The sequence below is a fragment of the Symphodus melops genome, assembly GCF_947650265.1.
Source record: "Symphodus melops genome assembly, chromosome: 8".
Classification (NCBI taxonomy): domain Eukaryota; kingdom Metazoa; phylum Chordata; class Actinopteri; order Labriformes; family Labridae; genus Symphodus; species Symphodus melops.
Window position 1 is genome coordinate 23,876,704 of NC_136698.1, and position 17,170 is coordinate 23,893,873.

Consider the following 17,170-nt stretch of genomic DNA (forward strand, 5'->3'; position numbering starts at 1 on the left):
GGTCATAGTCATAAAACATCAGGATGTAATTAACACACTGTGATTTTTAACCAGTGGTTAATGTATTTTGTGCCGACTTTTAAAGTTATTGCTTGTGTCTCAGTCGAGTGTTTGGATTACAGAGTGTTATTTGACTTTAAGATTAGGTGCAGGGGAAATGTAACTTCTGATGAGACCAAGGGGCAGATAGGTCTGCCAGGCCTGTGATACATGTCCTCATGTGCTGTGTCTTTAATCATGTTCCCTATAAGGTAAAGATGGACTACCGTGTGTCCTTTTCCTCTGAACACCTAGCCTCCAAAATACTAAAAACCTGCTTACATTCACGGCAGAGTCCCCATGAAAACATGATAGATGTGATGGATTTCTTATGGCTACTTTAATCACCTTCTTCACAGGAGCACATTTTGGCTGAAGGGAAACAATGAAGCTGCTTTTAACCCAATGCAAACTGGCTTGGCCTTGATATGACTAAAAGCTCCAATCCCACTGATGGATGGGACACTAACAGCTTTATTCAAATTTTCCTGTCACCAAATGTGTTCCATTGCTTTCAGTCTCCCAGACTGTAAGTACTCACCACTATAATTATCAACATATTAATAGCTCGCTTCATGAGCACCTATTCCTGAATAACAAAGGAAACCTGTGGCAACGTATTCACTTAGCTGTTACTTTGGAATATGAGTCAGTTCGTGTTTCCTCTAAGATTGAAATCACGTGTTTTTGGTCTGTGAACACAGATGAATGTCTCAGCTTTCATTGTCAACAAACATTTAGTTTCTCTTCCTCACAAATAACCTAAAAGTCAAAGGTTTGCATTATGGTACCAAATGGAAAAATATGTATAAATTCAATATTAGCTCATTCACTTTTGATTAGTAATCCGTTTAATAATACAGTTTATAGAAATCCAAATGTATGTTGAATAATGAGTTGGCACATTCAAAATGAATTACAAACAGAATTCTGAATTTAACATCCATAAAGTCCAGATCCAGATCTGAAGCTTTGTCTCATCCTGAATAATCACCTGGATCATATTAAGTTATTTTTTGGTCTTTTTTTTTACTGACTTGCTTTGCTGCAAAGGCTCCACAACCTGTATAGAAGTGCAGGATGAAGTCTCTTAGTTTCCGTCTCGGCATGAGTGTGGAAGTTTCTCTAATGACCTTTAACTGGAACCTTAAATGTTTTCTAGAATACATCTAAATGTATGCAAGTCTGCTACAAAATAGGCAGTCTTTTCAGATGCAGTATTAGATCAAACACTGTATTCTTTATGTTGTATTGGCCTCAGCTTGGAGTTTCAATTCTTTGATATGTTAATAGTTTTTTTTTTTCGGTGTTCAAACGTTGGTCCGATTTACAAGAAAAATAAAAAACAGCTTAAGCCTTTGGATAAAGCTTCCGTTGGTTGAAACGGCAACCTGCCAACCTGGGTTAGGTAGTGTAACAACCTGCTGCCTTGCTCCTCAGCAGTGCTCAGGAAGTCAACTGGCACCTCCAGCTACCAGAGCATTTTCCAGATGTGGTCCACACCGGGAGAAGAACTTCCCAACCCAAGTCCCTTAACACTAAGCTTCTGCCGCCCCAACATCCACCTCTATGAAGTCTATTGCTCCATTAGGAAAATAAAATGTGACAAACAGCATTCACTAAATTACTTGCTGTAACACTATTCCTCCCTTTACATCCATAAACAGCATGCCTACCCTCCTAACAGAAAAAACAACACTTTTTGGTTTTCCATTAGCAGCAGTACTGTTCCATCTTGAGAGGGAAAAATCACTACAAAGGCACCTGATATGAGTGGAAACCACAACCCAATAATGTAATCAGAGCGACTCAAATCAAAGGAGGCAAAAGTTCAGGATCTGAATGCAATGAAACGTATCAGTTCCTTACAACCTCCTGACATCGCTCACTTGTGGAGGAGCAAGCCGAGACACAACGGCCTGAGTAATGAAGATGGATGCATTCTGTTATCAGGCAGCCACTTACGGAGGCCTGATGTAACCTTAAACATTGAGGATAGCTCAGTTGCACAAAGAATCTAATTAATGAATAGCAGCCATGAAAGAGGACAAGGCAAGTGTGCATTTGCAGATGAATTCCAGCCACTAATCAAACGCGGTTTAAATGGTTTGGTTTGCCTCCAGAGCGAGGCGATATTTGACGAGGATTTAAGGCTGTGTTCGTACGCTGACATGATGACTGCACGTGTGCTCAAGTGTTTATACATATGTGCCTGTGTGAAGATTAATGTTGCTTTTTTAGTCTTTTTCTTAAGTGTTTTTGAAGTGCAACGCCAAGGGTGAAACAAAGGTCTGGAGGGACAGAACAGGTGTGAGGCTGGATTATTGAATTGATGCTAACAACAGGGGTTTGTTTATTTTCATTGGTGAGACTCTTCAATCAGAGTTCTACTCTTTGGTGCAACACGAAAACACACTCGGCCTGAGCAGGTTTCAGTATAGAATATAGGATTGATCTTTAACTTAAGTAGATCAACTGAACTGTCTTTTATCAGAGTTAGACATTAAACAAAGCTCTTCTCTGTCTGTGTTGCAGAGTGTCAGACCTCCGAGAAGCTCCATAGCTGCTCTGGCAGGTGATGTTTATCATGGTCCCCATCTTTAGGTAGCATGTTAGCATGCTAATATTGCATAAGGGAAAGCAGGCATGTTTCTGATCGTGTAGGGAATAATCCAAGTTGTATTTTGATCGCTCGCCAAAGAAAGAAAAAGTAAAGTGGTCCATTAATGACTGTTTTCACAAGATGTTTATAAGATGCTCAGTTTTTTTAATAAGTGCTCATGTAAACATGAAATACTTCACTGTCAATGTGACGTTTTCAACACAAGAAAATCGTAATTAGATCCTGATTATAATGTAAACCTTTGACTTTGACATCAGTATGATACTGTTTTTTTAATGACGTTTGTGCAGGTGATAACTCTTATGTACAGAGTGTCTCCTTCCACCTGGTCAGTATTACAGCATAGACACAGACTGCATAGATGCAGACTGGGGGGTTGACTCCGTTCTGACTCCGCCCTCAGAGGGTTTGGGTTTAGGGAGGTGTTTAAGAAAGGCTCTCCCTTTTCCATTCATCCAACATGTGTTTAGATGAGTTCTGTTCAGTGTAACCTTAAAAAAGTTATTGATTTATTTTTTAAATACATTTTATTGATAGTGGTTTTACATACATTATTAACACAACTGACAAAACATAGTTAAGCCAAGCAGAAGATGTTGATGAGGAAAATAAAAACCTGTAATGTTGTTGAATGTACAGTAATGAAGTGTGAGTACATTTACATGTAAATACAAACTTTTCCACTCACACATGTGCACACCTGTGTACTCTATATAACCACACAAAATCATATTTTGATTTTTTTTTTTTTCCAGTGAAAGAAATGAGTCTGTTCTAAGTCAAATCCTCATCGGCCAACGTTCACACAGGCAGCTGCACAATGTCACCATGTTCACCAACAATTACAGACAAATAAACAAGCCAATTGTGAAATAATAGATATTGATATTACATTTTTTAAAGCCCCTTTAATCAAGTAAAGTAAATCAAAAGTGTTCTTTTCCAGCACAATAAAATACAGTCAGCTGTGGATTTTTGTCATACAGCAGCTTTTTTCTAAGACAGGTGAAGGGGGACGGACATTGAGAGGAGAAAGGGGTGAAGTGGCAGCTCTACAGATTTAACTGAAGTAATGAAGTTACAATAGTGTCTCACCCTTGTTTGAAATATATAGCTGTATGTTTAAGGCAGTACAATGCCCAGCTCAAGCTGAGATATTTCAGGACCTCTGGCCCCTCCATCTTTAGAGTCATGCTGCTGGGCTTTCAAAAACCCTCTGTAGTCTTTGTGGCTTTGCATTTGACTATTTTCATGCATCCAACAGAAACCATGTTGACAGCAGATTACTAAATGATTTCACAGATCAGTCCATCATTGTGCGGTGTATTCATTGGACTTGTGTTCTCTCTCTCTCTCTCTCTCTCTCTCTCTCTCTCTCTCTCTCTCTCTCGTCCAGTACCAGCTCCAGAGGATTTCTCCGTGGTGGTTGTTGAGCCTCCAGTGGCAGACGTGGCTTGTGCTCATCACTGCTTTGGCTTTGCTCGGTCTGGTGCCGTATGTTGTTTACCGCATGATGACCGCTTTCACCAACCCTCCTCCTCCCGTCACCTTTAAAGTGGCAGCAGCCTCTTTTGGACTGCTGACGGAGATCCTGCTGATCAAGTGAGTATTTTATGTTTTTACCGTTTCTTCGTTGACCTTTAGTACCTGTACTTTATATTTCAGATGTGTCCTTGGTCTGAACTTTGCTTTCCATGCCAAAACGATGACAACATGAATGATTAAAATAAGATGGATGTTTTCTCATCAGCTAAATACCAACTATATTTTCATTTTTTTATGCGACTTTCAAAACAAGAAGCGGCGAGTGTCATCAAAATAATCATCTCTAAAATCCTGCCCTGACCTCCCTCCACCCCCACCTCCACCTCTCTTGTTTTCACTTAGTCTTATTTCCCATTTTGATATTGCTAATTGGAATGATGCCTGCGGTACTGTAAACCATTAGTAAATGAACAGTCTGTTTTTATAAACATCTTGCTTGTAAATAATGCATTAGACGGCCGCCATGAACAATATCTAGTCTGTGATTAAAAAAGCAACATACGGCTGGTACTGTAATCAGATTACAAAGACTTGTTATGTAATCTGTAATTGCCTAAAGTAGAAACTCCAATCAGGCTGTGGATCTCGAAAACAGAGACTATTTGGATCAGTTTGAGTCAATAAACGCAGTGAAAATGACTCTGATGAACATAATGCTGGGATTTAGACTAACACCCTTTCTCCTATTACACTCCTTATAAAACATGGTTGAAGTTACACTGATGTAACCCCTCCATAACTCCAAAGTGCTTTTTCTGCCAGTAGCAACATTCAAACTTTGTGTTCAACGTCTCCCCTTCCTCCAGTATTTGTCTTAAGTTAAATAAGCGCGGCTGTTTGTAATTAACTGAACAAGGCTCGTAACTTTGTCCCCCATTAACTGCCTTTGCAAGGAATGCAGCTAGTGAACTGGTAATTAATAAATACGGTTGCACTGGTAATGTGCTTCTGCATCATTATGTTGTTGAAGCCCTTCTCCACGCTCGTAGTGAGCTGTAATTCTCTGACAGGAAATTGGTTTGTTTACAACACTTTGAGCTGCTTCAGACGAGCTGCGTTCCTGGCAGATCTCAGCTGCAGGTATTTGTTCATTGTTAGGAGATGAAAGAGGTTCAAACATGTCGTCATGCGAACAGTTCAAACACTGACACTCTGTTAATGTGCCTTCAAAATAACTCACCTCACATGTTTATGTTTTGATTCTTCAGAAAACAAGTCTTAAGTGAAAACAGTCACACTACCATCACATAGTTCAGTATGTTCTTAGGAGCAGAAACATTCAAACGTATATATTATAGTCTGTAATAAAGGCAGTCTAACAAACCGTAAGAAGCTGACTTTCTTTAACACAACTATCTGCTCATATTAACGCATTAAAAGAGAGATGTGAAGAAAAAGAAGCCTATTGTCCTGTCTTTGTTCGTCTCATTACCATGAAATACTCTTTAATAGTGTTGAGACCTGAAACAGGCCAGTCCCTTGATAAACTGAGGCTACATGAACACAGCTTCACACTGTTATTGATGATGAAGTCTCTCTTTCATGTCTGTAACTTGTTCATTGTGTTGCTGCCCCTCTTGGACAGGACACTTTTATTAATGAGGTTCTTTGGTAATTTGACGTTAGGCTCGATAGTTTCGTACCGTGCTCGAGCTCGATCGCTCCCCTCTCCCCCGCTGGTCTGCGTTTACATTAGTAGCAGCGTTGCGTGCCATAGTATACTTGCGTATGTACAAAGTTCGATACAGCAGGTGGCACTATGCACATTGTTGGTTTGCAAATCTGCAAAATAAAGATGTCGCAACCATGGCAACCACTCACAGACCAGTCCACCCTGCTAACTCTGGATGTTTTAGTTATTTCTTCCCACGTCTACCGTGCAGCTCAGAGGATGAAACAGGCCTGTGCTGCACGCATACGACAGAGTCGGGAGCCGTTTTGAATCACGGTCCACTTCCTTGTTTGAGCACAGATGCTTTCACTTCTCCCGCGGGCTGTACTCAGGTAACCCTCTTCAAACTCACCGGTGATTGATACCAGAGTACAGTTATGAGTACGGTACGTTCGTGTTCACACTGATGAAATGAACTGAATTTTGGGGTCAAGCGTCCTTTGTTCCTTAATGGGAAACCTTCCTTAATCTCAATCAGGATCTCCTGGTTAAAGGCATTTTTAATGAAAGGCTGATTATAAGATGATATCTTCTTCATAATATAACAGAATGTTACGTACGTACTTCAAGAAATGATGCTGTCCCTGATTTTTTAAATATTCTTTTCTATTAATGTCATGCCCAGATATCTGTTTTATTTTACAATCTATTAAAATACAAGTGATTTTTTTTTCTCTGCAAGTTATTGTGTCCTTTAATCTTCAGTAGAATGAATTACATTATGATTATAATATCATATTGGATCTGGTTCGGATTTTCTCTCCAGTCGGCAGGTTGTGTTGTCGTCCAATGACGTGATCGTTACAACACACATCATCTTTTCTGAGGCTGTAGCCTCACTTTCACCTTCAAACTACAAATCCATGTATGCTTTTGTTGATCATCACAGTTTAATGCAAATAATGACTGAAGCTTTGGAGCCATCCCACTGCTCTAAACAGGTTTCTCTGCCAACTGATGCTCACATTATTACTGGTACAGTAGGAAGGAGGTGGGTGTACTTATTAGCATTGTTGGGCCTCACAGCCACAATGCCCCTTGGTGCTTTTGCTGCCTGGGATGTGCCAGCCTCCTGCTGCCCCCTGTCTGGGTGCATCTCAGTCACCCTTCCGCCTGAGGGGGGGAGTTTTTATAAGGAGCGAGCCCCTCGTCTCTCACCCAGCACAAGGCCTTGGTGTGTTTGCAACAGAGAGGAAAAAAAACATAAATAAGTGCTTTTTATTATTGTGATGGATCCATGTTGTGTACTCGCATGTTCATTTCCATCAACTCTTCACTTGGTAACTTGTAATATTGCCAGTTTATTGGCGGGGGGGGGGGGGGGGGGGGGCTGAAGCTTTTAGCTACCCGCCTCTGTTACCTGTGGTCGGTTGCCATGGCTACAACACTTCAAACAAGTTTGATGTGTAACAAAGCCATTAAAGTTGAGTTTTTTATTGTTCTGAACACCTTTGATGAAAAGTTTTCTTCACAGTGCAATAAAATGTTTCTTTATCTATTTAATTAGTGCATTTTTTTTTTCTCTTGCTCTTCTGTTTTTTTCTAAAGGATCATCTGATAATCTACATTTCCTACATATAATAGTTCTATTTTTTACGGAACTATACTATATCCATGTGCCATAGATCTCCATGTACGTATATAAAACTAAATCATATCAGCGAGGCTCAATATTGCTCTTGATGACGTTCCTACGTGCCCGTGAAGCTCTCCACGAATACACAGCTGAAAGTAGTCCCTAACCGTGGTGTTACTGCACCACTTCAAAGTAATGTTTTCTTAGAGTATAGTGGCCAGCTGTCTTAAAACAATATCATGCTTTATTTATGTAAATGAAACGTTTTTGGTTTTATTAGAGAAAAAAAAAGTCTCTGTATTACAGACACCTAACGGTCCTCGAGTGTCCACTTGAGGAAAGCTCCAAAAGACCCAGAAGTCTCATACACACCTTATTACAGAAACATAATCATTTCTAATATTGCAACTGCCATGGATGGGATCCCAAACAGCCATCCAGAAACCAGTGGGTGACATCACTTTGACTCTGTCGTTGTTTATAAAATATTTACATGCACAGGTAAGTCAAGCTACAGTCATAGCTGTTTATTTGATCTAATGAGCTGGTCCCAGTAAACAAACACAGGGTAAGAGTCAACATCAACATGTCAGACTGCAGAAGGTAGCGACATGCCTGTCATCTAGTTGTTAATGAACCTTCTTCATGTTGAACTGCTATGACCAATACCGAACAATTAACAAACAAGTTAGCAAGTGGCTGACTGCTTGTGTGTTGAGAGGTGAAACATGGACACCTTTACACGTCTTTGCATTCTGTGTGTACTGTACACTTTACTTGTTGTACTCACCACATGCATGCTGTCTCTCGTGCCTATGGAGATATCAAAAGATAGAGGACAATGCTGTTTGACTCCTGGGTCAAAGCGCGGTGTGGGAACTAAAAAAGTATGTGCAGCTGGCCAAGGTCAGTGTGTGGACGACTGAAATACATCCCTGCAAGAGGAAATGGATCCCAAACCACATCATCATTCTAAGTGTTAGTCCAACTTTGAGAAATTGCAGTTAGAACAGTTTCAGTCATTCTAACATAATAAAGCAGCTTTTTTTTAAAAAAAAATAATGTAAACATACTGACTGAAGAGGTTTTCCAGATATACACGTTTAGTCACGTGATATGTGCACACTGGAGGACCTGAAAGATTCACCTGATTTTCAGATTGGTTATTAAAGGATGAATTGTATTGTAACTTTAAAGTCCACTGTCAATAGAGGCAGGAACACAGAAGGTTCAAATGCTAATGTTACAAATGGTCTGCTCAAGTGTGTTTCTGCCACACACTAAATCATGAGTGTTCCTCAGTCTTCTTACAAACTTCTTCTTGCACTCTCACTTCCTCGTTCAAACCTCTGGAATAATCCTTTTTCCCGCGTCCTTCTTACAGGAATCTTATTGGACACATTCACAAAGTCACATGACATTTGCCAGGCTTGAGCTGCCTTTCAGGGCTGTCACACAATATGCGCCCTCTCCTTCCTTCACTGTCAGGGCGAGAGTTGGGGTGCTGAGACAGTGGCCTGACCATGCAGCTCTGCTCTGTGAATTTTTATATGCCACTGCCTGGAGGTTAGAAACTCTAATTATGCCGTGTTAGATTTATTAAAATAGATTATGGAAATGTTAATTAAGTCATTAATTACATTATTTAAGCAGCATTGACAGATAAGGGAGTGTGTGTGCATGTGTGTGTGTGTGCAGGGGGTTGTCGAGCTCCCTGGGTGGTTTAAAAGGATGTGATTGGTGACAGGGGACACTGTGGAGATGGCGTCTAACCGCCAGCGCTGACATGATACAAAGTGGCCTACACTGCTCTCTCACCTCACGCTACTGTCTGCAGCAGTTTGCAGAGCTGCCTGAGGACGAATAGCTCATCGCCCTTTTGCAGATATAAGTGTACACAAGGGGACTAATGTGCTTTTTTTCATGTAACAGCGACATATAAGTTAACCAAATTTAGACTGAGAGAGAGAGTACTTTGTTTAAAGTGTAGACTTGGTGCATTCTGCTTTACATTTTCTCTTGTTTGAGCATTCAGACGAAGCATTTGCAGTGACATTTAAAGCAAAGGCCTCAAACCATATTTCCAAGCCGCTCCGAAGGAAAACACAACAGCACTATTGTGAGATGAATTACCCTGCAGTTGATACTATGGACTCTCTTATCTGCTGACAGTTTAGTTACCACGAAGCACGAGAAATGTGTTTTCCAATTCTCTAAGAATTGAGCTTTTCTTTGTCCCATCAAACCTATATTAAGGGAGGGAAAATTGCTCTGATCACACTTGATAAGAAGCAAATGATAGATGTTGTAAACAAGCAGAATGCTTCAATTCTGATCTGAGGCATTGATTTGCCTCAGAAGCCAATTACCATGTGGACTGAAGTTATGTGTTCAGTGAGACTGCAGGGAGGGGGGCTGACTTCTCCTTTTTATGTCCAGTGGATTACTTTGAACAAAACAGGTCTTTAAGGGTTTCAACTGTAAAATACATTGTTAACAGTCACTGTTGGAAATAATGAGCAGCAGAGTTGACTCCTCAGGTCCTCTGTCAGGTTGCCAGGCAGCACTTGAAGGTGTATGTCTTGACATTAATTTGTCACTGATTGGAGTAAATTATATGGTAAAAGTGTGGACAACCACCTCAGAGTGGAGCTGCCATGATTAGCTCCCACATCAGTCACATGATAACTGATAACTACTGTGATGGTTAGTATGCACCAACATGAAGAATCATACAATAGCGCTGCCGAATCCAAAGCTTAGTGCATCATTTACTGATGCAAAATGACATTATTTATTGTTATTGCAGTAGTTGGTGGGCGCCTCCAATCAACCAGCGGTACATTCATTGATTGATCGCATTATCTAATTGATTTAGATGCTGAGGATGTGATACCATATTGTTTATGGTGAGAAGTCAGCCTCGGAGGGGAAGAACAATCACCCACCTGGGGGAGGGGTTACTGCCCTTTGTGATGTCATGAAGGGAACATCTTCGAACAGCCTGTTTAAGCATACATTTTCTGAGAAGTGGAGCAGGTAAAAGACAGAGAGGATGGACTTCTCTCACAATTGGGATGTTTGTAGACAGGCTAAGGATAGTGTTGATATGTGTAAAACCATGGTAAAGTGTATTTTGCATGTTATGTGACCTTTATTAAGCAGCAACCTGGATTTCACAGAAGTTCTCCAACACTCGTAAGTCACAGTTTGTAGAAGGAAATGTCATGACAAAGGGGATAATGGTTATTCTACCCTCAGTGTGTCTGTGAATGTTGCTTATTGGACTTTTATGATAAACCTGGATGAGGTGATCAAACCTTATGTTTGTCCCTTGGTGATGTCACTCAGGTGCCTGTCCAGCTACCTCAGCAGTCGGTACCAGCACGCCGAGCAGATCTCCTTTACAGTCCAGCCAAGAGGGTTTGAGGAGGACCGATCGAGGCCAGACAGCTGGGATCGCTCAGAAGCCGCTTCAGCCTCCGCAGGTCACGCTGCATCTGCGGCCTCGTACAGTAGAGTGGAAGCAAGAAAAGTGGATGTGCTGAAGAGTGGATGTCTGAGCTTTTAAGGAGACTACAGAACACGGGGGGAGAGTAAATCCTCTGGGTATTATAGGTTTCTAACAGCCGTTCAAGATAACACATCAGTTTATCAGCGTGGCATTTATGAGATCTTGCACTTTAAAGCCCATTTTTGAGGTGTCAAATATTCATATTTTTCTCTATATCAAAGACTCTCTCTTAATTCAGCAAATATATTCTCCCGTATTGCAAATTGATCGTCAGACAGCTAATGCACGCAGCTTTCGTGAGTGTGTTCAGGCTCAGAGAGGAAAAGAAAGCCTGAAATCACTCTCTTTCCTTAATGATGTCCACACAGAGACAATGGGGCGCCGCTCTGATTAGTGTCACCTGTCCTTGTGCATCTCATCAGCTCCATTATGGCTCCAGCTCCCATGCTTCTCCTGCTAATTGAATAGCCTGTGAAGTGGTGACGAGCGCGGGGGCGAGAGCAGCGTCTGTCCCGCTGCTGCCGCACAAATGAGAGTAAAGCTTCCCAGTGAGACGCTGCTGAAGCTCCTACAGCAGAAACCATTATCATACAGATAGAGAAGGTGCTAACAAGTAGCGCTCATCTTATATTACCATCATATCATCAACAGATTATGTTCATATATAACAGCTTGAATCAGCTTTCACGCCTTTCAGGGGGATGCGATGCCACAGGAAACATTTGTCCAGGATAAGAGCATTTGATTGGAACACAGCCGTGAAACACTCGCTTATATTATATTATATCACTGTATCTGATATGACAAAGCAAACGTGCGACATTTCTGGAGATACACTTAATTTTTTACCTATCATAAGTTGGACAAAACCATTGTTTTTACTCTCCCATACGTTTCTCAAGTATACTGTTAGCCTAGCTTCGCATAAAGACTGAAACGGAGAGAAAAACCTAGCGTGGCTTAGCTAAGTCTGCCTTCATAAACCTCAATAGATGACAATATAACGCAACATATCGTGTCTGTTTAATCTCTCCTGAAAACTTCATTTTTTATGCTGTGTTTTCCACTTGTCAACTTTCCAATCCTAAATAAACAGGTCTTCTGCTTTCTGAGAAACATTTTGTGTTGAAGAAAAAGACCCACTGTTTCAGTTGTAATGGGTCGTTCTCTGTAAATAACTTCATATGATTGATGACTTGTCAGTATTCACTATGTTTGAAGTGTTAAATGGGTAGTCGGCTCTCATCGACCTCATTGGAAGAAAAGTCTGAATTGTTGTTTCGTCATGTGGCTTTTCTCAGGAAGCTCTCTTTAAATGCATTCAGTCTGTACATAAATGTTCCTCTATGTTATATTGAATAAGTGAAAATTGTGTCACTTTAAATAACTATGAACTTCCTCACTGTTATAAGAATGTTTATATGTGGAAACAAATAAAAAAGTGAGGCTGGCCTCTATCTGATGTTTACACTGACTAACTTTCAGGACTATCTGTATTTAGCCAAAGGAAAACACGTTAGCTATTTTTCAGATCTGCAGAGAAAGTCTTTTATTTTGAGTTGATAAACATTGCCAGCTGTGATGCAGGGCTGTACTGTCGGTTCCTCTCCTGCCAGCCAGGAGCTTTGCTGTTATCTGCGTGTGCCCGAGGCACAGCTAATGTAAAAAGATCCTCCTCACTCTGCTCTGCTCTGTTAGCAGTGAGCTCTGCAGGCTTATCCCGCTCAGTCCTTTCTCCGTTTCACCTCTCCGTCACAGCCAACCGACTCTCAGCTGTGCGCCGCTTCGGCTCGGGCCTTTCTGCGGACAGAATGGGAGAAGTACAGCAGTATCTCACACGGCTGTATCTGCTAAATGCCACGACAACAGGACTGCAGAGGCTTCCCAGTGTCCCCATGCCTGCATGGTTCCGGAGGCTTAATGTGTGCGTGTGGGGCCAGATGGACACTTTCATGAGTGTATGAGTGTGGATTATTCTGCCGGCTACATCTGGGGCTCCACATGGTACAGCAGACTGCAGTAAGAGAGGCAGGTGGCCCCCTCCAGTGGGCTCCCTTACATCTATACCCTCCGACAGGGCATCACAGCAAATGGCAGACAGAAAGGTTACGAGGTGATCCTGCAAGACAAATGTTTCTAATCCAGGAAAACAACATGTCCTCTTCTGTCCTTTACTACCTCTCTGACAGCTCACCATTTCCAGGTGACACAGACGTCCTTTAATTACACTTCCTTTCGTTGTTGTATTCTACATATTCTTCGGCTTGTAGGACACATTGGAACACTTTGGGCACAGTATTTTGCTCAAGGACACTTACATTAGTAATGTGAGCGAGAGGAGCCAGGGTTGGGAAGCCAGTTGAATGATTAATGGGCCTACCACCTGAGTCCAAGCTGCCCATAACATGAACACACAACCATCATCAACACGTTCTCACATTTTGTTCGGATTCATTTTTGTCAGCGTTCATCTCTGGGTCAAACAAGCAGATAATATCAGCTCCACAGCAGGCACACGGTGCCAGGCTGAAAACACCAGCAATGACACATTAGGCTCTTTCTGACAGATTTAATTTAAAAAAGCAAACGATGCATGTTTTAAACACTAATTGATGTTCTGGATACTTTTTCTCTCATTTTGGTTTGAAACAAGCTGTAAACTCCCCCAGGCAGATTATCACCTTACATCACAGATACTGCCAACATGTTATGAAGACCTTGTTTATGATCATGCATGTACAGAGCAACATTAGCTCCATCCATATGTACAGTATGTGAATGTAATCCACATTCATATTGCTTGGCCCTCCCTATGGTTAGGAAGTATCTAATGGCCATGTATTCTGAATCAGTGAGTGAGAGTACAGGGGCTGAACACGTCAGCCAGGAACTGACACATCACACCTAATATATTTCAAGTTTTATACTTACAACATGAACAAGTTGTGGAACGTTTTATCTTTTTCTCCTCTTCATTAGGGGCGTGTGAGGTGTGCCACACACACACATCCAGTAAATATCAATTATTTTATCTTTCTAACTTCACTAAGATGATCTATAATATATAATATCTAATATATGACATTATGGCAATATAAGCTTAATTTTGCGATGAAACAAAAAGAAGACGTATGTTCAAAGTCACCATTTAAAGTACTTAAACATGTATATGCAAACACCTGCACAGTGTAACTGAATGTTTTGGTCCCCACATATTTCCAGTTAGTTCATCGCAGGCAAGGTTTCAAAAAACCTGTCCAATGAAAAAGATGTGCAACGTCTTTATTTAATATCTAAAGTTTAAAAAATAAAAAAAAGGCAATATGCTGCATTAATATGTAAAGAAAACTATGACCAGCCTTCTGTGTAAACACTTCTGACCGTGATTCAAGATCTCAACTTGAGAACGGCGTTATCTCCAGACAATAACGCTTTGCATGCTGAGCCTTTTCCTGAGAGAACGAGCTTTATATCCCGAAATGTTAAGATAAATAAGTGGCGATGCATCCAAAAAGAATTGATGCATGGCTACTTCGTGCGACTGCAGAGGTGAAGAAAAAACATTCATGGCAAATTTCATTTTAACAACAAGATACACAAAATGAAATACACAATATTACACTAAAAATGTGTAGTTAAAAAAGATCTAACTTTTAACATTTTTATACTGAAAATCATTTTTAGACATTGGATTCAGCACTAAGTATACTCACAAAAACTCCACTCCTAACGCCTCACGCGCATAATAGATTGAACTCAAGCCAAGGCCTTTGTGAAATCAGAGCTCATTAGACGAGTCCACCTCATTACGAGTGTCCAGATCCATCAGGAGAGATAAACCTCCCGCTCTGTGCTGACTGAGATCCAGTTGAACACACCCACAGTGCCTCAGACAACATGTGAACAGAATATTTGCTTTGAAGCACCAACACACAGACTCCAACCAGCATGTCAGAGTGCCAAAACGTCCTAGGATGTGAGTGACGGGGGATCTGCTTTGGACTTGGCTACCTGTTGAGGAGGATTAAACGAAATGCAGATGGTGTTTACATATTAAACACACAAAGGAAATCTCTGTTCTGGTGATGGTGAAGAATGCTAAATAAAGGGGCCGTTGTAAAAAGTTAAAACTATCAGATAGTACACAGATAGTACCTCTTCATTAATGGACACTGGGTGTTTCCACGTTTGCTCGTCATGAAATCAGAATCCCTGGCTGCAGATAAGAAGTCATGAATGCTGGGTTTTTTTTCTGTCCAGTGATAGAATCTCACGCGACCCTGAGATCACCTCTGAAGGACGAAGGCTGCTGAGTGTCCGGCCGTGGACTGGCCGTCATCAGGACGCGAGCAGGGGTCGACTTGAATACATTAAATGAATTACCAGCTGCCCTGTGCAGGCTCGCAGGATGCAGGGTGGCATGAACACGCCATTACAACAATGATAAGGATATCTGTGTGGCCTTGTGTTAAAGGAATTACACATAGCATCCCAGGCCTTTAAAGGAGGCTGACAGTTTTGCGCACACTGGCAACTTAGTATGACATGAGAATGTGTGGCTGCAGAGCGTCTCGGCTGCTGTTTGGCCTGAGTCGAGTCAAGCGGGGGGACACCGAGCGGTTGCTGAGCAGCAAAAAAAAAAAAAAGCAAGAGAGAGTGAAGAGTTATTGTGATGCAAATGGACACAGTCTTGTGCTTAAGCAATGCATTAATACATCCAGATAACATGGCGAGATGCACAATAAAACAAAATGATGTCCTCTGAGGTTATTTAAAGAGATATGACATCAGATCCTGACATTGCAGGAAGTGTTTACGGCGCGTCCGACTGCTTTTGTCTCCAGCTTTGATAAAAAGCAGATGAAGGATAGAAAGCTGCATTTATAATCCTATCCACTATGAGGGGATGTCTATTTACATAATATTATGTAAACAATATTCTGCTTGCTTCTAACGTTATTTTAATGTAAAGCGAATTTAACTCTTAAGGAAGAAGTGATGTACCGTGAACGCGCGACACGTGGCGAGGTGTCCGATAACTTTGTCTTCCACCTGTAATCTGATGCCACGCTGAGAGGAGGGATCGGCCCTCACTTCCACGGGGTGATTTATGATTGAAGACGTGTTAATAAAAATATCAAAACAATCTGAGCTCTGGTGAGGAAGATACCGGTCCGCTACGTACATCATGCTCGACAGGCCTGCGCGGGGAAGGGCCTGCTCCGCTGATATTATGCTCCAACAGATGCCCCTCTGCCCTGCTCTTGAATAGAGTATGCAGCTGTTGTTTGTTTTTGGGAGGATCGGTGGGGGGAGCAGCGCTCACACAAGGTGACATTAATGTAAACATGTGCACCTTGTAGCCTGCTAGGTGAACACTCAGCCAGGATGTGTTTTCATGCCTTTAAATCTGATGCCAAAACTCACACAAGGTATTTGAATTTTAAAGGAAGGAGGAACTGCCTTTCCTCCTTTAAATCTGCTCTCACTTGAGGATGATTATAAAAACATTAGCAACAAATAGATCATTCACTGCCGAGAAAGACTGCATGAAAAGATACTGCTCCCTCCCCGTATGAACGTGGATGCAGAGTAATTTAATATGTGTTAAAAGCTGCTGCAGAGAAGCCTGCAATACTCACACCACCCCACTTCTAATATCTCGACTTGTTTCTGAAATCTTACTGATTTTCTGTCTCCATGTGTTGCCCAACAAAACATGAAAATCATCACTAAGCATGCCGCTGAAAAAGAAAGTGTTTTAAACCCTTCAAACAGGCTTTGATGCTGTTATCAGAGAGCACACAGTGAACTCCTGTTATATTACACTGATGCAATTTTTAGTCTTTCAATGTTCATTAGTGAACACCTTCAAGCTTTCGTGACGTCTTTTTTAAGGTGAATCAAAATAAGCGTCAGTGATTTTCTCTGTGTTCGCTGGTTTAAATGAAGCATTTCATAATATTCATCTCTGTTGACTTGCCGTGCAGGGCTTGGATGGTAAACCTACAGTGATCTAAACTTGAAGAATCTACCTCTTAATGTTGTGTACCAAACTCTGTGATTACAGAGAACACATGTAGACCTTACAGCTGCTTTTCTCTGTTTACTGATATCATCAAAAACAAGGGGAACATTTAGGTTTCGGAGGGTCGGAGCCACCTTGTCATCTTGATTAGTTTTGTTCCTCATGGACTCTCA

General features: G+C 41.3%; 1 protein-coding gene across 4 annotated transcripts in view; it reads left to right on the plus strand.

Moving 5' to 3' along the window:
• The window catches only part of LOC306828741 (uncharacterized protein), a 130,537-nt gene extending 118,111 nt beyond the window's left edge, over nt 1-12,426 (plus strand). For all 4 annotated transcript variants that reach the window (XM_079351360.1, XM_079351358.1, XM_079351359.1 and 1 more), the window contains 2 exons: nt 4,059-4,264; nt 10,807-12,426. In XM_079351360.1, coding sequence (XP_079207486.1) covers nt 4,059-4,264; nt 10,807-11,026 — 426 coding nt within the window. In that variant the 3' untranslated portion in view covers nt 11,027-12,426. The remainder of the gene's footprint in view (nt 1-4,058; nt 4,265-10,806) is intronic.
• Nucleotides 12,427-17,170: the final 4,744 nt, after the last annotated feature.